At 45.7% G+C, this 17,117-nt stretch overlaps 1 protein-coding gene across 1 annotated transcript in view; it reads right to left on the bottom strand.

The window, feature by feature from the left end:
• Positions 1–3,657: 3,657 nt before the first annotated feature.
• Positions 3,658–17,117, bottom strand: part of Rapgef5 (Rap guanine nucleotide exchange factor 5) — a 236,313-nt gene continuing 222,853 nt past the window's right edge. Inside the window, exons 24-26 of the mRNA XM_050120850.1 lie at positions 15,481–15,545; positions 10,467–10,521; positions 3,658–7,339 (exon numbers count right to left, since the gene is read on the bottom strand). Of these exons, the coding sequence (XP_049976807.1) occupies positions 7,221–7,339; positions 10,467–10,521; positions 15,481–15,545 (239 nt within the window). The 3' untranslated portion in view covers positions 3,658–7,220. The remainder of the gene's footprint in view (positions 7,340–10,466; positions 10,522–15,480; positions 15,546–17,117) is intronic.

The following is a 17,117-nucleotide window of genomic DNA, read 5'->3' as shown; positions in this document are numbered from 1 at the left end:
TCTTTATGTTGGGAAAGTTTTCTTCCATAATTTTGTTAAAAATATTTTCTTGGCCTTTGAGCTGTGATTCTTCTCCTTCTTCTATTCCTATTATTCTTAGGTTTGGTCTTTTTATTGTGTCCCATATTTCTTGAATGTTTTGTGATGAGAATTTGTTGGCTTTGCTGTTTTCTTTGATCAGTGCATTTATTTTCTCTATGGTGTCCTCAGAATCTGAGATTCTTTCTTCTGCTCTTGATTAAGTTATTGTGTTTATGTAGCTCACTTAAAAATATAATGGATAATTAAAAATATAGGTTAATAGATAGTCATTATAATAGTCAAGCTTGTAGTACTTAGGTTTTCTAGATGTACAAAGGTATATTTCAGATGGATAGATGTTCTTCAGATCTTTCAAAGACTACAAAATATGGCATTTAAAATGTTTAAGAACTTGGGACATGACAATGAGACATGTCTGCTCCTAAAAGCACCAATCTACTTCAAGAGAATGATTGGCATCAAAGAGGCTCCTTATGGAGTTTGTTAGCCATTTGGGCAAAAACCTGCTCTTGCCTGGACTGCTTGATGTTATGCTGTATCACCTGGACATGCAGGACCCACAGAGAGAGGACAGCTGAACTTGCCTAAAGGTGAGACAGTCCTTTGGGGTTCTTGCTTCATGAAAGAGACTGCCAGACATTCTGCAGGACACAAAAGAAAATGATTGACAAACTTCCAATAGAGGTGAACAGTCTTTGAAATTTTCTGCCTCATGGGAAAGTCTGCTGGATACAATGGGCCTGTGGTCTGAAGACGGATACCCCAATGGTACAGAAGGACTCTGGGTGACTGTCCAGGCAGTGAGCTGTCTGTCAATTCTAGAGTTTTAAAAGTTGCTTTCAATGCACTTCCTGTTTGCTTAGGTAATATTATATCCTTCTGGAATCTTTGATGGAGTAAAAAAAATAGTTATAATTATAGTTTAAACTCCTTAGTTATAATAAAAGATAAAGTAAATATAAATATTGTAACTGTAAATCTTGCTTAATACCTGTTTTGTTATATGTAATTTTACTATGTTAAAGTTAAAACTTTCCTTTTCATTTAGACAGAAAAGGGAAAATGGTGTGGTAAGTCCTTCTGCATATGTCTTGTGCTTATTGATCAATGAATAAAGAAGCTGCCTTGGCCTGTGATAGGGCAGAGTAGAGCTAGGTGGGAAAAACTAAAATGAATGCTGGGAGAAAGAAAGAGTCACCAGAGGAGACAGACACAAGTTGCCAGCTGGATCCTTGCTGGTAGGCCATGAACCTCATGGTAAAATATAAAATAATAAAAATGGGTTAACCAAAGATATAAGAGCTAGCTAGCAGTACACTTAAAGTGATTGGCCAAGCAGTAATTTAAATAGTCAAATTTCTAAGTGGTTATTTCGAGTCTGGGCAGCAGGGAACAAACAAGCAGCTCCCCTGCCTACACAGTGCAAAGGGCCAAGGAGCCCCATAGCTTACTCTGGGACTGTTGTGAAGAAAGTGGCCCTGGGCTCACAAAGCTAGACTTAGGGAACCCTACCAACTCTTGGGAGACCCAGGCCCTAGAATAGGGGTGGGTAATTGGAAACCATAGTGGGGGTAAAATATAGCCCCTGTTCTTCTAAAGCAAACACAAGTCACCATCAGAGAGACAAAACCAAGAACTAAGGAAGCCCTGAGTCCAGCAGGAGTCTAAGTGTGTTCTCCAGAGGCACCGTGTTACATACCTCCTTTCTGATGGCACTATTGTAGGTAGAGGTTTTCATCCTATCTGCAACTACCTAATAACCACATGAGACTTATTTTATTTACAGAGACTTATTATTAATTATAAATGATCAGCTGATAGCTTAGGTTTGTTACTAACTAGCTCTTTGAACTTAAATCAACCTATATCTTTTATCTATATTCTACCACATGGTGGTACCCTTTTCAGCCCGTCATGTTCATCTGCTTCCTCTGCATCTGACTGGTGACTCCGCCCTCCTTCTCAGCATTCCCGCTTGGGCTCTCCCACCTAGCCTCTTCCTGCCGAGCTATTAGCCAGTCAGCTCTTTATTAACAATGAGAGCAACACATTTTCTCCGTGTATGAAAGATTATTCCACAGCATCCATCTGTCAAGTCAGGTGTGCTTTTCTTGTGTGTGGAAGGACAACTGCCTGTTCTGTTTAGGTAAGAGAAAACCCAGCTGCCTCCAGTAACTGGGATGCCTAGAATTGTTTCAAGCAACTTCTGAAGGGAAGTAGAGATTTCTTATTGGGGATCATAGAATGGGACCCAAAGCTGAGACTGCTGCCCTGACGTCCATCCTACGGCTAGGTCACTGGGCTAGGACCACACATTTTGTTCTGAGGTTTGTTGACTTGGAAGAGCACAGGATTCTCTCTTGTGAACCTAGGTCCTCTACTCCGTCCTTCTAACTGGAACCAGAGGAAGTCAGGAAGGAAACTGGCTCTGCCCTCTCTTCTACTTCCTCCCAGATCTGAAGCTCAGGGCCGCCCGCTTTTATCGCCCACACAGCACTTGATTTCAGGAAGACCCTAATGTGGAAGTCCCCAAGGATGAGGTGACAAGGCCAGGGCTGAGATAGTAAAGGACAAGTGTTTCTGCTCCCAGCTGCTGTCACAGAACCCTGTCCCTTGTACCTTCCTCCTATTTCCCCCATTGTACAGATGGGTTAATTCCTGGTGACTTGCAGTCAATTGGGCTTTAAGCTGAGGAAATGGCCTTCAGATCATTTTATCTTTGCTCACACGAAGACAAGACATTGCACAGATACATATGTCATCCATCAGATCCTGCAAAGCTGCTAAGACTTGTCAATGGTCTAAGGTAGAGGTTTTCAACCTGTGGGTCATAACCATTTTGGGTTATATGGGGCTGAACAACCTTTTCACAGGGGTCCTCTGAGACTATCAGAAAAGGTATCAGAAAAGTCTAGGAAGACTGTATAGTCAGTCAGGCTAAATTCTGCTGAGTAACAAATAATCGCTACTCTCAGTGGCTTCTAATGTCAATGTTATCTATTTTTCTCGAGGTACTTCTAAGTTGGATCTCTGTTCCATTTTTGCCTTAGCTCCAAGACCCAGACTGGACATTTCACCTGCAGCAGTGTGGACCTCCTAGTGGAGCATATATAGAAAGTTTCCTGAGAACTTTAAACAAACTGCCCGGGTCATTCCTGCTTTTCACTACACACAAGACACCCGGTCATCCCAGAGTCCAACATTTCCACGGGGAGGGGATGCCGCACGCCACACGCCATTTTGAATTGGACAGACAACTGCCCCACTTTCCTTGAACACCATCAGAGCCCTCGGCAGCCCACCGCGCAGCTCCTCCATCCTGGCAGAGGAATCCCTAGGTCTGGTACTTCTCTTCATTCCTAGTTAACTCAAGGAGAGTGGGGTGTTGGCAGTCTATGGGACTCTCCAAGGCTCAGATTAAGCCCTGAGGCCATGTCCAGCAGGTGGTATTGAGTCTCGGGGTGTTTAGGTGTAGTAGCAGGGTAGGTGGCTGGGTTCCTGCAGCTCTTCACTTACCTGTATCTCTTTCAGAGAGAACACTTGAGCTCTAGACCGAGCACCAGATGCTGCTGGGACACAGGCCCACGGACGCAAGAAAGAGGAGTCCAGTTTGAGTGGTATGTTTAACATAGTCTTATATTTGGAAAAGCAGCTTAAAAAACACTTGAAAATACAAGATAAGGTAATGGTTACTCATATAAGTTTTAACCTTATATTGCTTGGCCATTTTTACATATAAATTATTGCTTCCTACTTTGATAAATACACAGCACATATACACAGAGGCAGAAAGCAAACACTGTCAATGGCAGGCTGGTAATTCAACAAATGTTTCATATTTACCAGCTCTTAGAACGGTGGAAAACTACGAGGTGTAGTCCCTGAGAAGTTAGGTAGATGCCCGGACCGCGGGCTTTCTATCGTCTACTGGTTATCACAAGCTGACAATGTTGCAGCAGTCCTAAGCAAGAGTCCTTGCTCTGATCATTGATTTCATCCTGGTATTTAACAACAGTGTAATAGGAATACAATAAATAGGCTATGCAAATAAATATCACTCTGCTAAAAATGCTTAGTATATACAGCTTTGCTTTATACAGTAGTACAATTCATCTGACTTTTTGGCAATTTTTCAAAATGTGTTTTCTCTAGAGCAGAACTGGCCCACTTAGTAAGGAGCAGGCTGAAATTTCAAGGACACGTCTCTGAAGTGGGAAGGAAATCCCATGCTGGACAGCTGCAGTGGCCCTGGTTGTCTAAACACTGATGATTTTGCCCAGTTCTGAGAAGCTTGGGTGGGTTGTGCTGTTCAGATCAGGGTTTGCAGTGCATGTGTCATCTGTGGCAAACCCACAGGGCTGGGACTTCACAGCGTCAAGGGACAGCTCCAGGACCAGAAGTCTACATAAGCAGCCACCTGCCCACACCGCTTATGGCTCACTCAGGCGAGTGTGCACCTATGAAGTAGGAGGCATGAGACTTTATTCTTGTGCCTCTAAGGTCAAGGGATAAGGAATGTATTCTCAATGCAATTAAGGATACTAGAAAAAAGAGGGTGTGGGTTATACTATGTGCTACTATAACCGTTTGGCAACTATACAGACTCAAAGTGAATTTCAAATCCGTAGGCTAGAGAGCATCTGCAAATGTGTTTGTATTTGGAAAGTTGGTGACTTTCCCTAGATGAACTTGTGTTCTGCCTCCTGTGCTAACTAGCATGTGTGGTTGCTTTGCAGGAATGGACTCCAGAGATTCACAGGATCCCTAGAGGGCTGTGCTCTGAGGAAGAAGCCCAGCATCACTCACTGGGGAAGATCCCAGTTACACAGGATTTGGAGAGGGAACAGAGAGCTATGTAATCTAAAGGAAAACTGGAAGAGACCCTAGACATCCCCTAATGCACATCCAGGGAGATCAATACTGATTCTGGGGAGGCCCAGGGGGAAGCTCTAGAGAAGGAACCAGGTCACCCCACACATGGAATGCTGCTGATTCCTGGGCACACCTACTACAGTGCTCAGTTGCTGTAGGAAGGGCTTCCTGTGGAACATACAGGGTCTGACAATTCTTGAATATTCTTTCACTTCAGATTTAAAATTCTGCAAACCTTCTGAGGTCCCTGAATCTACCGCCTGAGAAATTCCTGGACATGGGTGTTAAGGTTGAAGATTTAGAGATTTTAGATATTCAGAAGACTGGATGGCAAAACAAATCCCACCTGACTTTTGCTTTGGAGGGAATAGCAGCCTCACCCATGCATCTCCTGCAGGATTCTCTGAGTGTGCTCAGCATGCTGCAGGCATGGCTTCTACAGCCTAGCTGACCTGAGGCCTGGACATACAGTGTTCTATTACAACAGATCTTCATATTCAGTGAGTCCTGAGGTTCTGCTTAGAGCAGTGGAGAGCTGATGTCATACATTAGGTTAGAACAGAGACAAGACCAAACGGCCTGGTGTGATCTCATTAGCCGAATGCTGGCTGCTAGCTTGGCAGAAGACAGGTGTCTGTGCTGTTCTCAGAGACTGCAGGGCTTTGTGGGTGCTTGTGCTTGGCTAGACATCAAGAGAGCCTGCTTCCCTGCCTCTGTGGCTCTAGTCTTGTCCACTGGTTCTCAGCCCTGTAAAACATTTTCTCAGTGAACCATTCCTAGTTGGAGTGTGTCTATAACACCCTGTAAGTTTCTAGGACTAACATTCTACATGCTGGTTTAGATGCAATTCCTTTGAAATCTCTACCCAGGATTTTTCCATACAGTCCCTTTTATCAGTACTTCAGGCCCACTGTGGTCCCAAGACCAGAAAAGCAATCAGGAGACAAGGGGCACAGCGTAGTCTCAGTCATGAGAATGGGTAAGGGACTGTAGTAAGCAGGTCTGTGCGGACACTGAGCAGGCAGCCCCTCGGGGGTGTGAGGAGTGTACCCACACTCATGACTGGAAACGCGGACCTGCTGCACCAGACGGGGGCTTGCACCCAGAGAAGTGAACAGCTAGCATGAGGCAGCCTTGTTTTAACCACGTGCTCTTCCTTCCTCGAGGACTCAGGGAAATTCTCTAACCAGTCCTTGAGAACTCTCAGAGGTCTTATTTGGTATACGAGACCTGATTTGTTAAAAACAAGGAACGAGAAGGAAATGAGTGAACTGCAGAAAGGCCCTTGGGGAACGGACTCCGGGGCTTCCGCCTCTCCAGTTAGGTCAGATTTCAGGCATTTCTGGGTACTTTTCAATTCCTGAAAGACTGGTCATGCCAACTGTTCAGCTATCTATATGCAGCTTCACTTCCCTCCCTCACAGGCTGACATGCTGCATCCTGTGGGCAGGGATCCTGGTGGAGTGATGCCACACACCAAGGCTGCATCAGGCACAGGACTGCAGAAACTGGCGACCCTGCGATCTCAGTAAGCGGACACGGAGCACCCATGATCTTGGCCCCATGTTTTCCTGAAAATCATGTTGAGCTCAACAACAACAAAAATACACGTACAGTAAGTTTCCAGAAACTGAACAATGCCAAGTACCTTACTGAATGACAAACTCGGTCTACCTCGCTTACAGGAGGGCATCAGTAGTACGGAAACTATTTTCATCTGTGCCTGTGTTGGTAAATGATTGCGGATGCAAAGAAGGGTGTGCCAGGCATTTCTTATTTGCACAGCAGGACACGCCTCCCAGGGTGATGTCCAGTTTCTAGCTGCGGGAGCCTCTCCTCCTGGGCATCTGGAGATGCTCTCACTGTCTTCAGGTGCTCCCCGTCTCTTAGTGGCCCCTAGGCAGTAAGGTGATGCGGGCAGATGGCAGTCCTCCCTGCTACACACAACCTTACTGAAAAAAAAAAAAAAAACCTGGCTGCTTTATATCAAGACATGTTTTCTCTTAATGCTGCCACGCCATTAAGCTGAGACTTGGGCTGGATTGAAATCACCATCATAAGAAAGACCCTGTTCCAAGGATGCTCCGACTCCTTCCATCTTCTCGCTGAGGTGGGGAGAGGGGCACTCTCCTCATCTGGTAGCTGGCATCGCTTTCCGAATGGCTTTCCTGCACTTGTCTCATGGTAGCTGCTAGAACTCAGCAAGCTCTTTTCTCACAGGAAGCAGCATGCTGAACGGAGACCTTCCCTTTGCGTTAAGTGCTGTAGTCACAGGACGGATGGACATGGCTCAGGCCCGGGGCGGCTCAGGCCCGGGGCTCCAGCCTGTGAGAGAGCTCGAACAGGGCCTGCTGGCTGTCGATGACATACAGATGGTTGACATAGGACTTCAGCTCGTGCTGCTCCTTTGGAGACATGTCACCTCCTAGTTTTTTAGAGGGAAAACGAACCATCAGTGGAGTGGGAGCAGTGGCAGTACAGCCTCGCGAAGGGTTAGGTTAGTTCTACAAGTGGCACCCTGGTTCCCAGAGATGAACCACTTCAGATCATATCAGGCAGGCTGATTGGCAAGGCATCCACAGTATATAACTAATAGACTAAAGGCATGCTGTCACCCCTTTACAGATGAGGAAACTTAGCAGTCAGCAAGTACATGGCCTAACCACAGGATGCGAACCAGGTCCAGTGGTTCCTAAGCACCCCTCCTCTGTGGTTTCTTATCTCAGCTTAGAACTGTTTGGAATCAGCATCTGAACGCAATAGCTTACTAAGTTATTTACTTCTCCCTACTTCTTTCTATTTTAGATTCTAAAATCTCTTTGTTGTCCTTATTTTTTGGAGGGGAAAAAAAGAAAGGAGATAGCACAGAACAGAACCTCAGGAATGGGTATAGGAATGAGCTAAAGTCTACCCAGGAGGATAAGGCAATCTGAAGAGGTAAAAGAATCAGAAGGCCATGGGAGAGACTTTAGTGAGCTATGGCTATGTGCATGCATGCCAGGGACAGCTCTGATAAGGATCCTGATGTAGGTGCATGGACAATACCACAGAGAAAAAAACCAAACAGAAAAGAACCCACGTTAGAGAAGAGGAGGACCGGCTGGGAGGGCATGGAGACTCTCAGAGGAAGTGTGCCCGTAAAGGAGCATTTACTGCAGCTGTGAAAACAGCCGCTCCCTCTTCTATGAAGAATGTGTTTAGTAAGGAAATAATTTAGGAGCCGTCCACCACAGGCACTTTCTAACTCTTGGACTTCCTGGCCTCAGCGAATAAACACGGGAAGTTCAGCACTGGAACCTGTAAGCTGTTATTCTAGAATGCCTTCCGGAAGACATTGGTAAACTGCTTTGGTAAATGCTTTCTGGCTGTACAGGTAAGTTTGTAAACAGCAAGCATTCAAAAGATATCATGATGAACATTCCCAACACTGATCCCTGGACGGTGCTCCACAGAGCATAGCTGTTTGGAGTGACGCTTTCTTACTTTATCCCACATGTTAACACTGTTAATGAGGCTCCTTAAAAGAAACTGTTAAAGGAGGTAAGATAATTTAGTTGCAGCCTAATTTTCGGGACACACACCTGACAGCTAAATTTCTCCTTTACTTTGCGCTATGCAGAGTCCTGGAGGAAACCTGTGGAAGGGCCAGGCCTCTCACCCTTACTGGGAACACACAAAACCTTCTAGTCCTTGATGGATCAGACTGGCAGTTTCAGAATTAGCTAACCAGCACTCGGGAGGCAGAGGCAGGCGGATCTCTGTGAGTTAGAGACCAGCCTGGCCTACAAGAGCTTGTTCCAGGACAGGCTCCAAAGCCACAGAGAAACCCTGTCTCGAAAAACCAAAAAAAAAAAAAAAAAAAAAAAAAAAAAAAAAAAAAAAAAAAAAACAAAAAAAAAAAAAAAAAAAAAAAAAAAAAAAAAAAAAAAAAAAAAAAAAAAAAAAAAAAAAAAAAAAAAAAAAAAAATTAGCTAAATATTTGCTGATCACTTTGGAAGCAAAGACCAATGGGAAAAATCTGTGTGCACACTCACGAATGAAGCCACAGGCGTCTGCAGGGCCCTTTGTGGCAACAGTGCCGCCTTCGGTTCTTATTGCACTGTGCTTGCGGACTTAGTGAGAACTAACGCAGTGCATGTACCAAGCGGTATTAACCGAATATTTAGAAAATTAGGCCCTGTATTTTGTAATTCTCGTTCTCCACTTCATAACACATATAGGAAGCTCAGTTCCTAGTTGGATTTGCTGGGGTATACTATTGACAGCCATGAGCAGTACACTATAGAAAAAGCATTTAAAGCATGCATAGCAATTAGGAGTACTTTCTTTGGTGGGGAGTGGCTCTGGTTCTCTAAATTTGCAGTATTTGTGAAATAAATTGCAATAAAGATATATTACTTAAGGTCTACTTCCACCATCTTTGATTTATAACCATTGAAGTGTTTTTTATTTCGTGTATATGTATGCGTGCCTCAGTGTGTGTATGTATGTGCACCAGAGTGTGCAGGAGCCTTCAGACATCCGTTAAGTGTGGAATCCCCTGGAGCTGGAGTTACAGATGGCTGTATTATTATGTGGGTGCTGGAAACTGAACCATGGTCCTCTGCAAGAACAGCAAGTGTTCTTCACTTACCAGAGGTCTGTCTGCAGTTCTCCTCACACACTTTCTCTCCCCCTTCTCTTTCTAGAGTTTCTCCCACTCTGTAGACCAGGCTGACGTCAAACTCACAGAGATTTGCCTGCCTTTGCCTCCTGAGTGCTGGGATTAAAGGGGTGTGCCACCATACCTTGCTATCTCTCTCTTTTTAAAAATTACTATTTCTGTACATAGACTCAGCAGAGGGCAAAGCTGGGCAGGGAAGCCAGGACTGCATGGGTTAGTTTTCTAAGCCTTGGCTCTGGGCTCTGCACCTACAGGGCTAAGGATGCCTGTTCCCTAGGGTGAGTAGGATTCTGCCATCCAGGTAAAAGCTCCTGCTACTTAGCAAAGGCAGTTTCCCCCCTTCCTGCAAAATGCTGACACCATTTAAATACAAGGTAGATTATCAGAATTGGGAAAGTATCACTACATATGTAGTCTCAGAGGGGATTCTACAAAAGTGCCTAGAAAAGAAAGACTTTTTCACCTGAGAAGAAGTTTGGATAGAAAAGAATGAAAACAGTGGAAGGCTACTTCAGGCACTGTAATAACCACACACCTATTCCAGAAATGTCCTCAAGCAAGGAAGCTGGAGGCAGGGCTATGCTGCTAAACTCAGTAAATCTGGGGGACTGGGCAAGCAAAAGGGGAAAGGGAATGGGTGGGTGGGTGGGTGAACGGTCTGTCTAAAGTCAATTCGGACAGTGCCGACTTGCTTGCACAAGGGGGCAGGGCTGTGCCACATCCCACACATGCAGGGAGGGAACACAGTGAAAATCTAGAATATAAAGACATCATGTACTTATGCATACACTTGGTAATCTGTTTAAATTTAGGGTCCTAAGTGTTTCTTAAATGGTGACAGCATCACTGAGAAGTCAGTATGCACTGTACCCCGACTTCAGGTACTCACCAAACTGGTTACTTCTGCAGTGTCTCAGGGTCCGGACCGTGTCTGCAATCATGTGCTGAAAGACAGAAGAGGGAGCACAGCAAAGGGTCACCTACTGAAACAGCAGTGTCTGCAGGGGCAGCTGGTAACCTTCTCCTGGGGGGTATAAAGCGGAGTTCATCTGGAGCTGGGCATGATTTTAATTGAGTATATTAAGCTTGGATTATTCAAGAATATTGAGTTTGTGTCAGCAAAAGCAGTGGCTCCCAAAGAGTGGAGGTATTCTGGACCTTAGGAGAACATGCTGTCTCTACTGCCCCCAATTTCCTGCCCACGTTTGCTTGAAGGTGAGTTGTTGCCTTGTCTTCATGATTCTGAAACCTCCTTCTGAGGGGAACAGCATATGCTCACTGATTTTCTGTTCCTGTCACCGCTGGGACACAGGCTCACGTGCGTGCCACGGCCCCAGTGACTCAAACCCAGGGACTCCTGAGTGCTCAGCTGGCAGCTCCACTAACTGAGCCACATCTAGGGGCTCACATTTCGGGACGGACGCACAAAGTTTTCTGGATTCAAGGGCTGAAATAATGATAGGAAGTGACATACTCACAAAAGAAAAGTGATAACATCACCATTTTACAAAGGTCATTCTGTTTCTAACTTATCTTTCCTTCCTGTCTTTAGTATTCTACTTTAATTTCTTTCCTTTAGTTTCTCACTGATGTCTAGAATAAACTTATCTGAACTATACAGCTTTGGGGGAGGAGACCAAGCTTAGGCCTTGTGCACACTAGATAAGCACTGTACTACTGAGCTACCACAGCCCTAAGTGTCTCACTGCTTGCCCAGGCTGGCCTAGACCTCCCAACCTTCCCGCCTCAGCCTCCTGAGTAGCCGGGGTTACAGACCTACACCACCAGACCTGGACAGGATCCCTTCACCTCGCACTGTGTCCCTCCAATAGTCTTTAGCTCACTCCACTATTTCCACTTTGTCATAATGGTGGGAAACAGAGTTTTTGTGGAAGAGCTAACCTCTGCTATGGATAGTTCCTTCTACAGAGTATTATAACACAGTTGTCACAGTAGGGCCTGTTCTCTGGAGAATGACAGAACTCCTTACTTTGTTTCAAACCAAAATCCAAGTATTTCATTACTCCAGGATCAATACCGTTTGTTATCTGGTCCTCCAAGCACCGTCTTCACTACCTGCCTGCCCTAGTCAGACACAGGAGCATCCACAGACGACAAACAGTGGATCAGCGATCAAAGAATAATGCTAACGCTGAACCCTTCTCACTTAAAATCCAACAGAATGGCAGAAATGCTACTTGAATCCGACAGTCTGATTGAGTTTTCCTGGCTGTGGTTGGGCTCATTCCATGCGTCTCCATGGTGGGTAATTCAGTGGGGGCAGCCAGGTGGCATTTGAAGAGGAAATGAGACCTGACTCACGTCTGTGTGAATGCTTTGTTACATTTCCTTCCCCAAATTCAACCCCAGTTCCCAAGACAGAGTTTCCGTTGTTTGAGCCTGTAGCATCACACCGATGGCCTATCCTGTACCATTTGTTCAGCTCCCGAAAGGCTGGCGCTGACGTGAGGCCTGATTCCCACCTCTGGGCTTTCTGACAGGATGGGGGGGGGTGACCACAGTCAAGGATCATGCTCATAATTTTGGGGACAAAAAGAAAAGGGTAGAACCCTCCGCTCCTCTGACACTTCATAGTTTGAGGTAGAAGCATTCAGAACTGCTGAGGCAGCAAGGAACTTAGTACAGGAACAACAGGAGTCTTAGTGTGCTTCCCTAGCACTTCCGGGTCTGCGTGTGGCCTGTGTCGGCCAGACAAGGAGTACACTCAGAATTATCTGCTGACTGGCCGAACTTGACATCCACCATGAGAAACTGGCAGCTCATCCTAATTTACTTAGGTCCCATTGGTTCATTACTGTGAAAGATGATCCTGTCTTAGCTTCAGTGAATCTTGTCCTCTGCTAAGAGATGTTCTCTAAGAATATTGTCTACATGAAGATGGTCCAGCTCCTGAGTGGAACGCTGACCTAAGTCAAATTGATTTTTGGCTAGGTGGTGGTAGCACATGCCTTTAATCCCAGCACTTGGGAGGTAGAGGCAAGCGGATCTCCAAGGCAGCCTGGTCTACAAAGTGAGTTCCAGGACAGCTAGGACTGTAACATAGAGAAACCCTGTCTTAAAAAATGGAAAGAAAAAAAAAAGATTTTTGCCTTTTTGAAAAAAATTCTAATCTCATCTGTCTTCCCCACACAGGAGGACACAAGGCATGCGGAGCTGGAGGAGCCACTTGCTCTTCAGGTAGTCTGAGGGCCGGGCCATTATTGCTGTAGTCTCCTCTCTTTAAAAATGACATACAAGGGCCTGGGGGAGCGGCTCAGTGGGCAGGAACATTTGCAGTGCAAGCATGAGGGCTTGAATTCAACTCTCCAGAACCCACACAAGGAGCTTGTCATGCCATGTGTGTGCCGGTAAGCTAGCACCATGGGACACCAGGAGAAGAGACAGGAGGATCGCTCAGACTTGCTGGTCACCAGCTTAGTTCCAGGTTCAGTGAAAGACCCTCCCTCATGGGTAGAGAGCGTTAGAGCAGGACACACACACACACGCAAGGAATGATGTGCTAGTATACATCTGATGGCCAAGGGTCTGCCGTGTTTGCTCACTTGTTTGAGGTAGAATCTTGCACTATCGCCTAGACTGGCCTGGAACTCACTATGAACCTCAGGAGTATCTTGAGCCAGTGACAACCCTCGACCTCACTTCCTGAGTGCTGGGTCTATAGACTCATGCTCAGCTTCTATGTTATTTTCTTAAACTGTCTTACAGATACAGTGAAGTCTGTAGTGAAGTGTTTATACCTTATCTCAGTCCCTACTTTGGGGCTCTACGGAATCTCTGGCGGGAAAGCGAAAAGGCCAGACAATAAGAGGAGAAGTGGAAAGAGTGCTTGAAGCGTCCCATGGCTCTGTCCATTTGAGCCTGAACGGAACTGTTCTTCCACTGCTCTGACATTATCTGAGGAGAAACGGCACAAGGAATGTAGCCAGGCCACTGCTGGCTTTCGGTGAAGGTCAACTCCTAGTCTGCTCGTAGGAGGCAACAGTTTTTAAGGAGCATAGTGGCTTTCTTGCATCTGTGAGAGCCGAAAATGCCTTGGACCCAGAGACTTCCAGGCCAGATGACCGACTATGTCCCATATCTTCACACATGCACTACAACGCTCCTCTGGTGATTTGGAACAGACACATTTGACAGGAGACAAAGTAAATTCTGACCAACAGCTTCCTATTCCTGTGATTATTTATAAATACCAAACACTGAGAAGAAGTTGCTTAGGCTGAGGATTCTAGTGATTGAGATTTTGGTTGCTAATGGGCACGCTGGGGTCCTCACGGAACCACAGAACAGTACAAAACAAGACGAAAATCCCTACACATTCCATTGCTGGCCATGTTGGCTTCATTATAGCTTGTGAAATTCCTAAGCTCCAATTCTACAATATGCAGGGCAAAAAGAGAGAGAGACTTGAAAACAAAACATGTCTCTGTCTCAGCTCTCAAAAATAACTAGCCATGAAGCCATCATCTTCAGGGTTCTAAAGGCTATTACAGAGCGAGGGTGGAGGATGTCTCTCTTTGCAGACACTGGTAGTCTGTTTGGGGTGGTGGGTAGGAGCTGACTTCACCCTTCCTGTGGGCCGCTAACCTTGACATCCTGGGAACCATGGGGACTAGGGCAGAGCAGTAAGAAGGCAAGGTCAGAACCAGACATCATTCAGAGACTCCAGTCTGAGTGCTCTTCAAACAGTGCAGGATATGGTTGGGGCCTCAACCTCAAATGACCGTCTCTGAAGCCTGACTCCAGTCTCATGGGCAGCTGGGGTGGTTCTGAAAGAGCTCGTGCAAATCTATTATCAGCACTGAGAAGTTCAGTCAAAGGTCAGCATCTCTAGAGAGGAGTGCTGGGGTCACTTTTGACCATGATGGACTATTTCATCTATGACACTAAAGGTCATCTGTCAGAAAAGTGCCTTCCTTTGGTCACTGGGCTGTCTGTGTGGGACACTGCTATGGGGCACCCACTCAGGCCCACTGAGGATAACCCTGCAATTGTCCTGGCAGCATGGTTAGGGAAAAGCCTCCCAGGAATGCACACAAGAGGCCTGGCCAGGTCCCTGCAGCCGTCAGCAGGGAGGTCCTGCAGCAGAGGCCAACAAGGAGGAGGCTGATATAGGTGGGTCTTTCTATGTGTTACTTTCATTGGTTAATTAATAAAGAAAACTGCTTGGCCTGATAGGTCAGAACATAGGTAGGTGGAGTAGACCAAACAGAAGTCTGGGAAGAAAGCAATGAGGCAGATGCCATGAGTCAGCCACCATGTCAGACATGCTGAATCTTTCCCGGTAAGCCACCACTTTATGGTGCTACACAGATTATTAGAAATGGGTTAATCAAGATATGAGAGTTAGCCAAGAAGAGACTAGATATAATGGGCCAGGCAGTGTTTAAAATAAGACAATTTGTGTGTTATTATTTCCGGGGCTAAGCTAGCCGCATGGGAGCCGGGCGAGATGAAAAGCAGACCTGCTCGCCTCATCACTACAGGAGGCCTTTCCCCTCACCTGTTAAACCCACAAATCTCAGGCACATATCTAAACTCGGGGTTCTAGAAGACAGACACATCTACCTGGGAGGACTTTCTTGCTCACTCTCTCAAGATGGCTTACACTGGGGCATCAAGAGAGGCCTGTGCAGCAATTGCCCTCTGACATGGGACCTGCTCCTGACAGCACCCTCTCATGCCTTTGTGCCTGCTTCCATAGGTTTACCACTGGTGCTAAGCTAATGACACACTAGTTCCAAGACTAAAAGGCAGATTCTCAGTCTTGCCAGCCTAGTGGTGACACTGTCACATATGCAGCAGAGACCCGGGGGTGCTCAGGAAAGACACGCATGCATTTCCCTTACAGAGAGAAAAAAGGAGAAGTCGTGAAGTTTACATACCAGCTTTTCAAAGTTGACGAGATTATCCAAGAATGTTTTATTTCCTTCATGAATAAATGTTACATCTGAAAGTTAAAAAACAGCTAGATCAAATATACTATTAGGAGGAGATCAAGAAACAACCAATTGTTTAGAAACAATGCACTGTATGATTTTTGTCTTCAGTGTTTTGGAATTGTGCCACATATGCGACAAGGTGGCTTGAAACTAAGCCTGTATAACACCTGAAATGGAAGTTTAGGGCAGCGCAGCCTCCCTAGAACAGTTCGCTTTCCCAGTGCAGAGCGGATTCTCATGTGGGCTGTCAGCTAATGTTTGATTGGTCCGCTATGTCTCCAGGTAAAAAGACAGAGCAGAAAATAAATGAATATTCATAAGCAACAGGGATTTGATATTTACATTTTTGTATAAAACTCCTCTTAACCAGTGTAAATGGGACCTGCTTTAGTTAAAACATTTAGAGTCAGATTCCCAAGTTTACATTAAAAACAAAGACATGAAAAAGTTTGGTGTTCAAAGCCCATGTATCAGAAGTGATTTGACTGGTAGAGACAGCATCGTCGATGAAGAGAAAACAAGAAAGGTAGTGGAATGGATTGCTTTTGGAGAAGAGAAAGTTAAATTTGTTTGAGACTACAAGACCTGAAGTGAGCGAGGAGCTGGGGTGCAGTTGGGGTGCAGTTCAGTGGCTGGGCCTGTGTTTAGTGTAAGGGCTTGGGTCTTACCCATTTCCCCAAAGAAGTGGCTGAGGATGTTAAAAAGAAAACCTGTTTTTGTTGGAAAGAGTGACTCCTCAGGAGATAAAAATATGAAGCTGGGAGGTGGTGGCACACACTTTTAATCCTAGCTCTCAGGAGGCAGAGACAGGCGAATCACTGTGAGTTCAAAGCCAGCCTGGCCTAAAGAACGAGTTCCAGGACAGGATCCAAAGCTACACAGAAAAACCCTGTCTCGGAAACTAACAAACAAAAAATACAACAACAACAAACAAGAGAGAGAAAGATTTGGGAATGAGGCCTATTAAGCTAGCATCTCAGGCTACATACAAAAACGGACAAGACTGTGTGATGGAACCTTAGCGTCCCCATAGACAAGGACTGCGGTACAGGTTACTCAGCTTAAAGGACATGAAAATACCTTGCTGTCAGCAACAACCGACCAAAACCACCAAACATAGAAACAGGTTCAGGCAAAGCTGTTGAGACAGGTGCTGCCAAAACTTGACTACAACACTGCAGGCTTGTGCTCCCAAGGCCACCAGCAGGCCACACACACCTGTCCCCAAGGTGACCCTTGCATACATTCCAGCTGCTGTGGGAACATGAGCTTTCTATCCTTTGTGGGTTTAATTGAACAATACCTTGCTATCTTTTGTGGTATCACTGCTACAACACAAGATTGCAAAAGAGCAGTTTGCCGGGTCAGCTTTTACATTTTATACACAGCAAATATCACTCTGCACTCACTCGGCCGCCATGAAGCACAGCCTAGCAGCTCGGCCTCACACAGAACTTCAGACCACAGGCTCCGCCTAGCTGCTGGTGCCCCCTGGCCCCACCCCATGCTGCAAAGGATGGTGATGCCCAGTGACAATATCATCAGGCATGGCTTCAGGTGTTTTACATGGACTAACCACT

The sequence above is a fragment of the Alexandromys fortis genome, unplaced genomic scaffold (genome assembly GCF_014885135.2).
Source record: "Alexandromys fortis isolate MF-2015 unplaced genomic scaffold, M_Fortis_MF-2015_v1.1 scaffold_182, whole genome shotgun sequence".
NCBI classification, from domain to species: domain Eukaryota; kingdom Metazoa; phylum Chordata; class Mammalia; order Rodentia; family Cricetidae; genus Alexandromys; species Alexandromys fortis.
The sequence above is the reverse complement of the archived record's forward strand: the minus strand, read 5'-3'. Positions and strand labels throughout refer to the sequence as shown.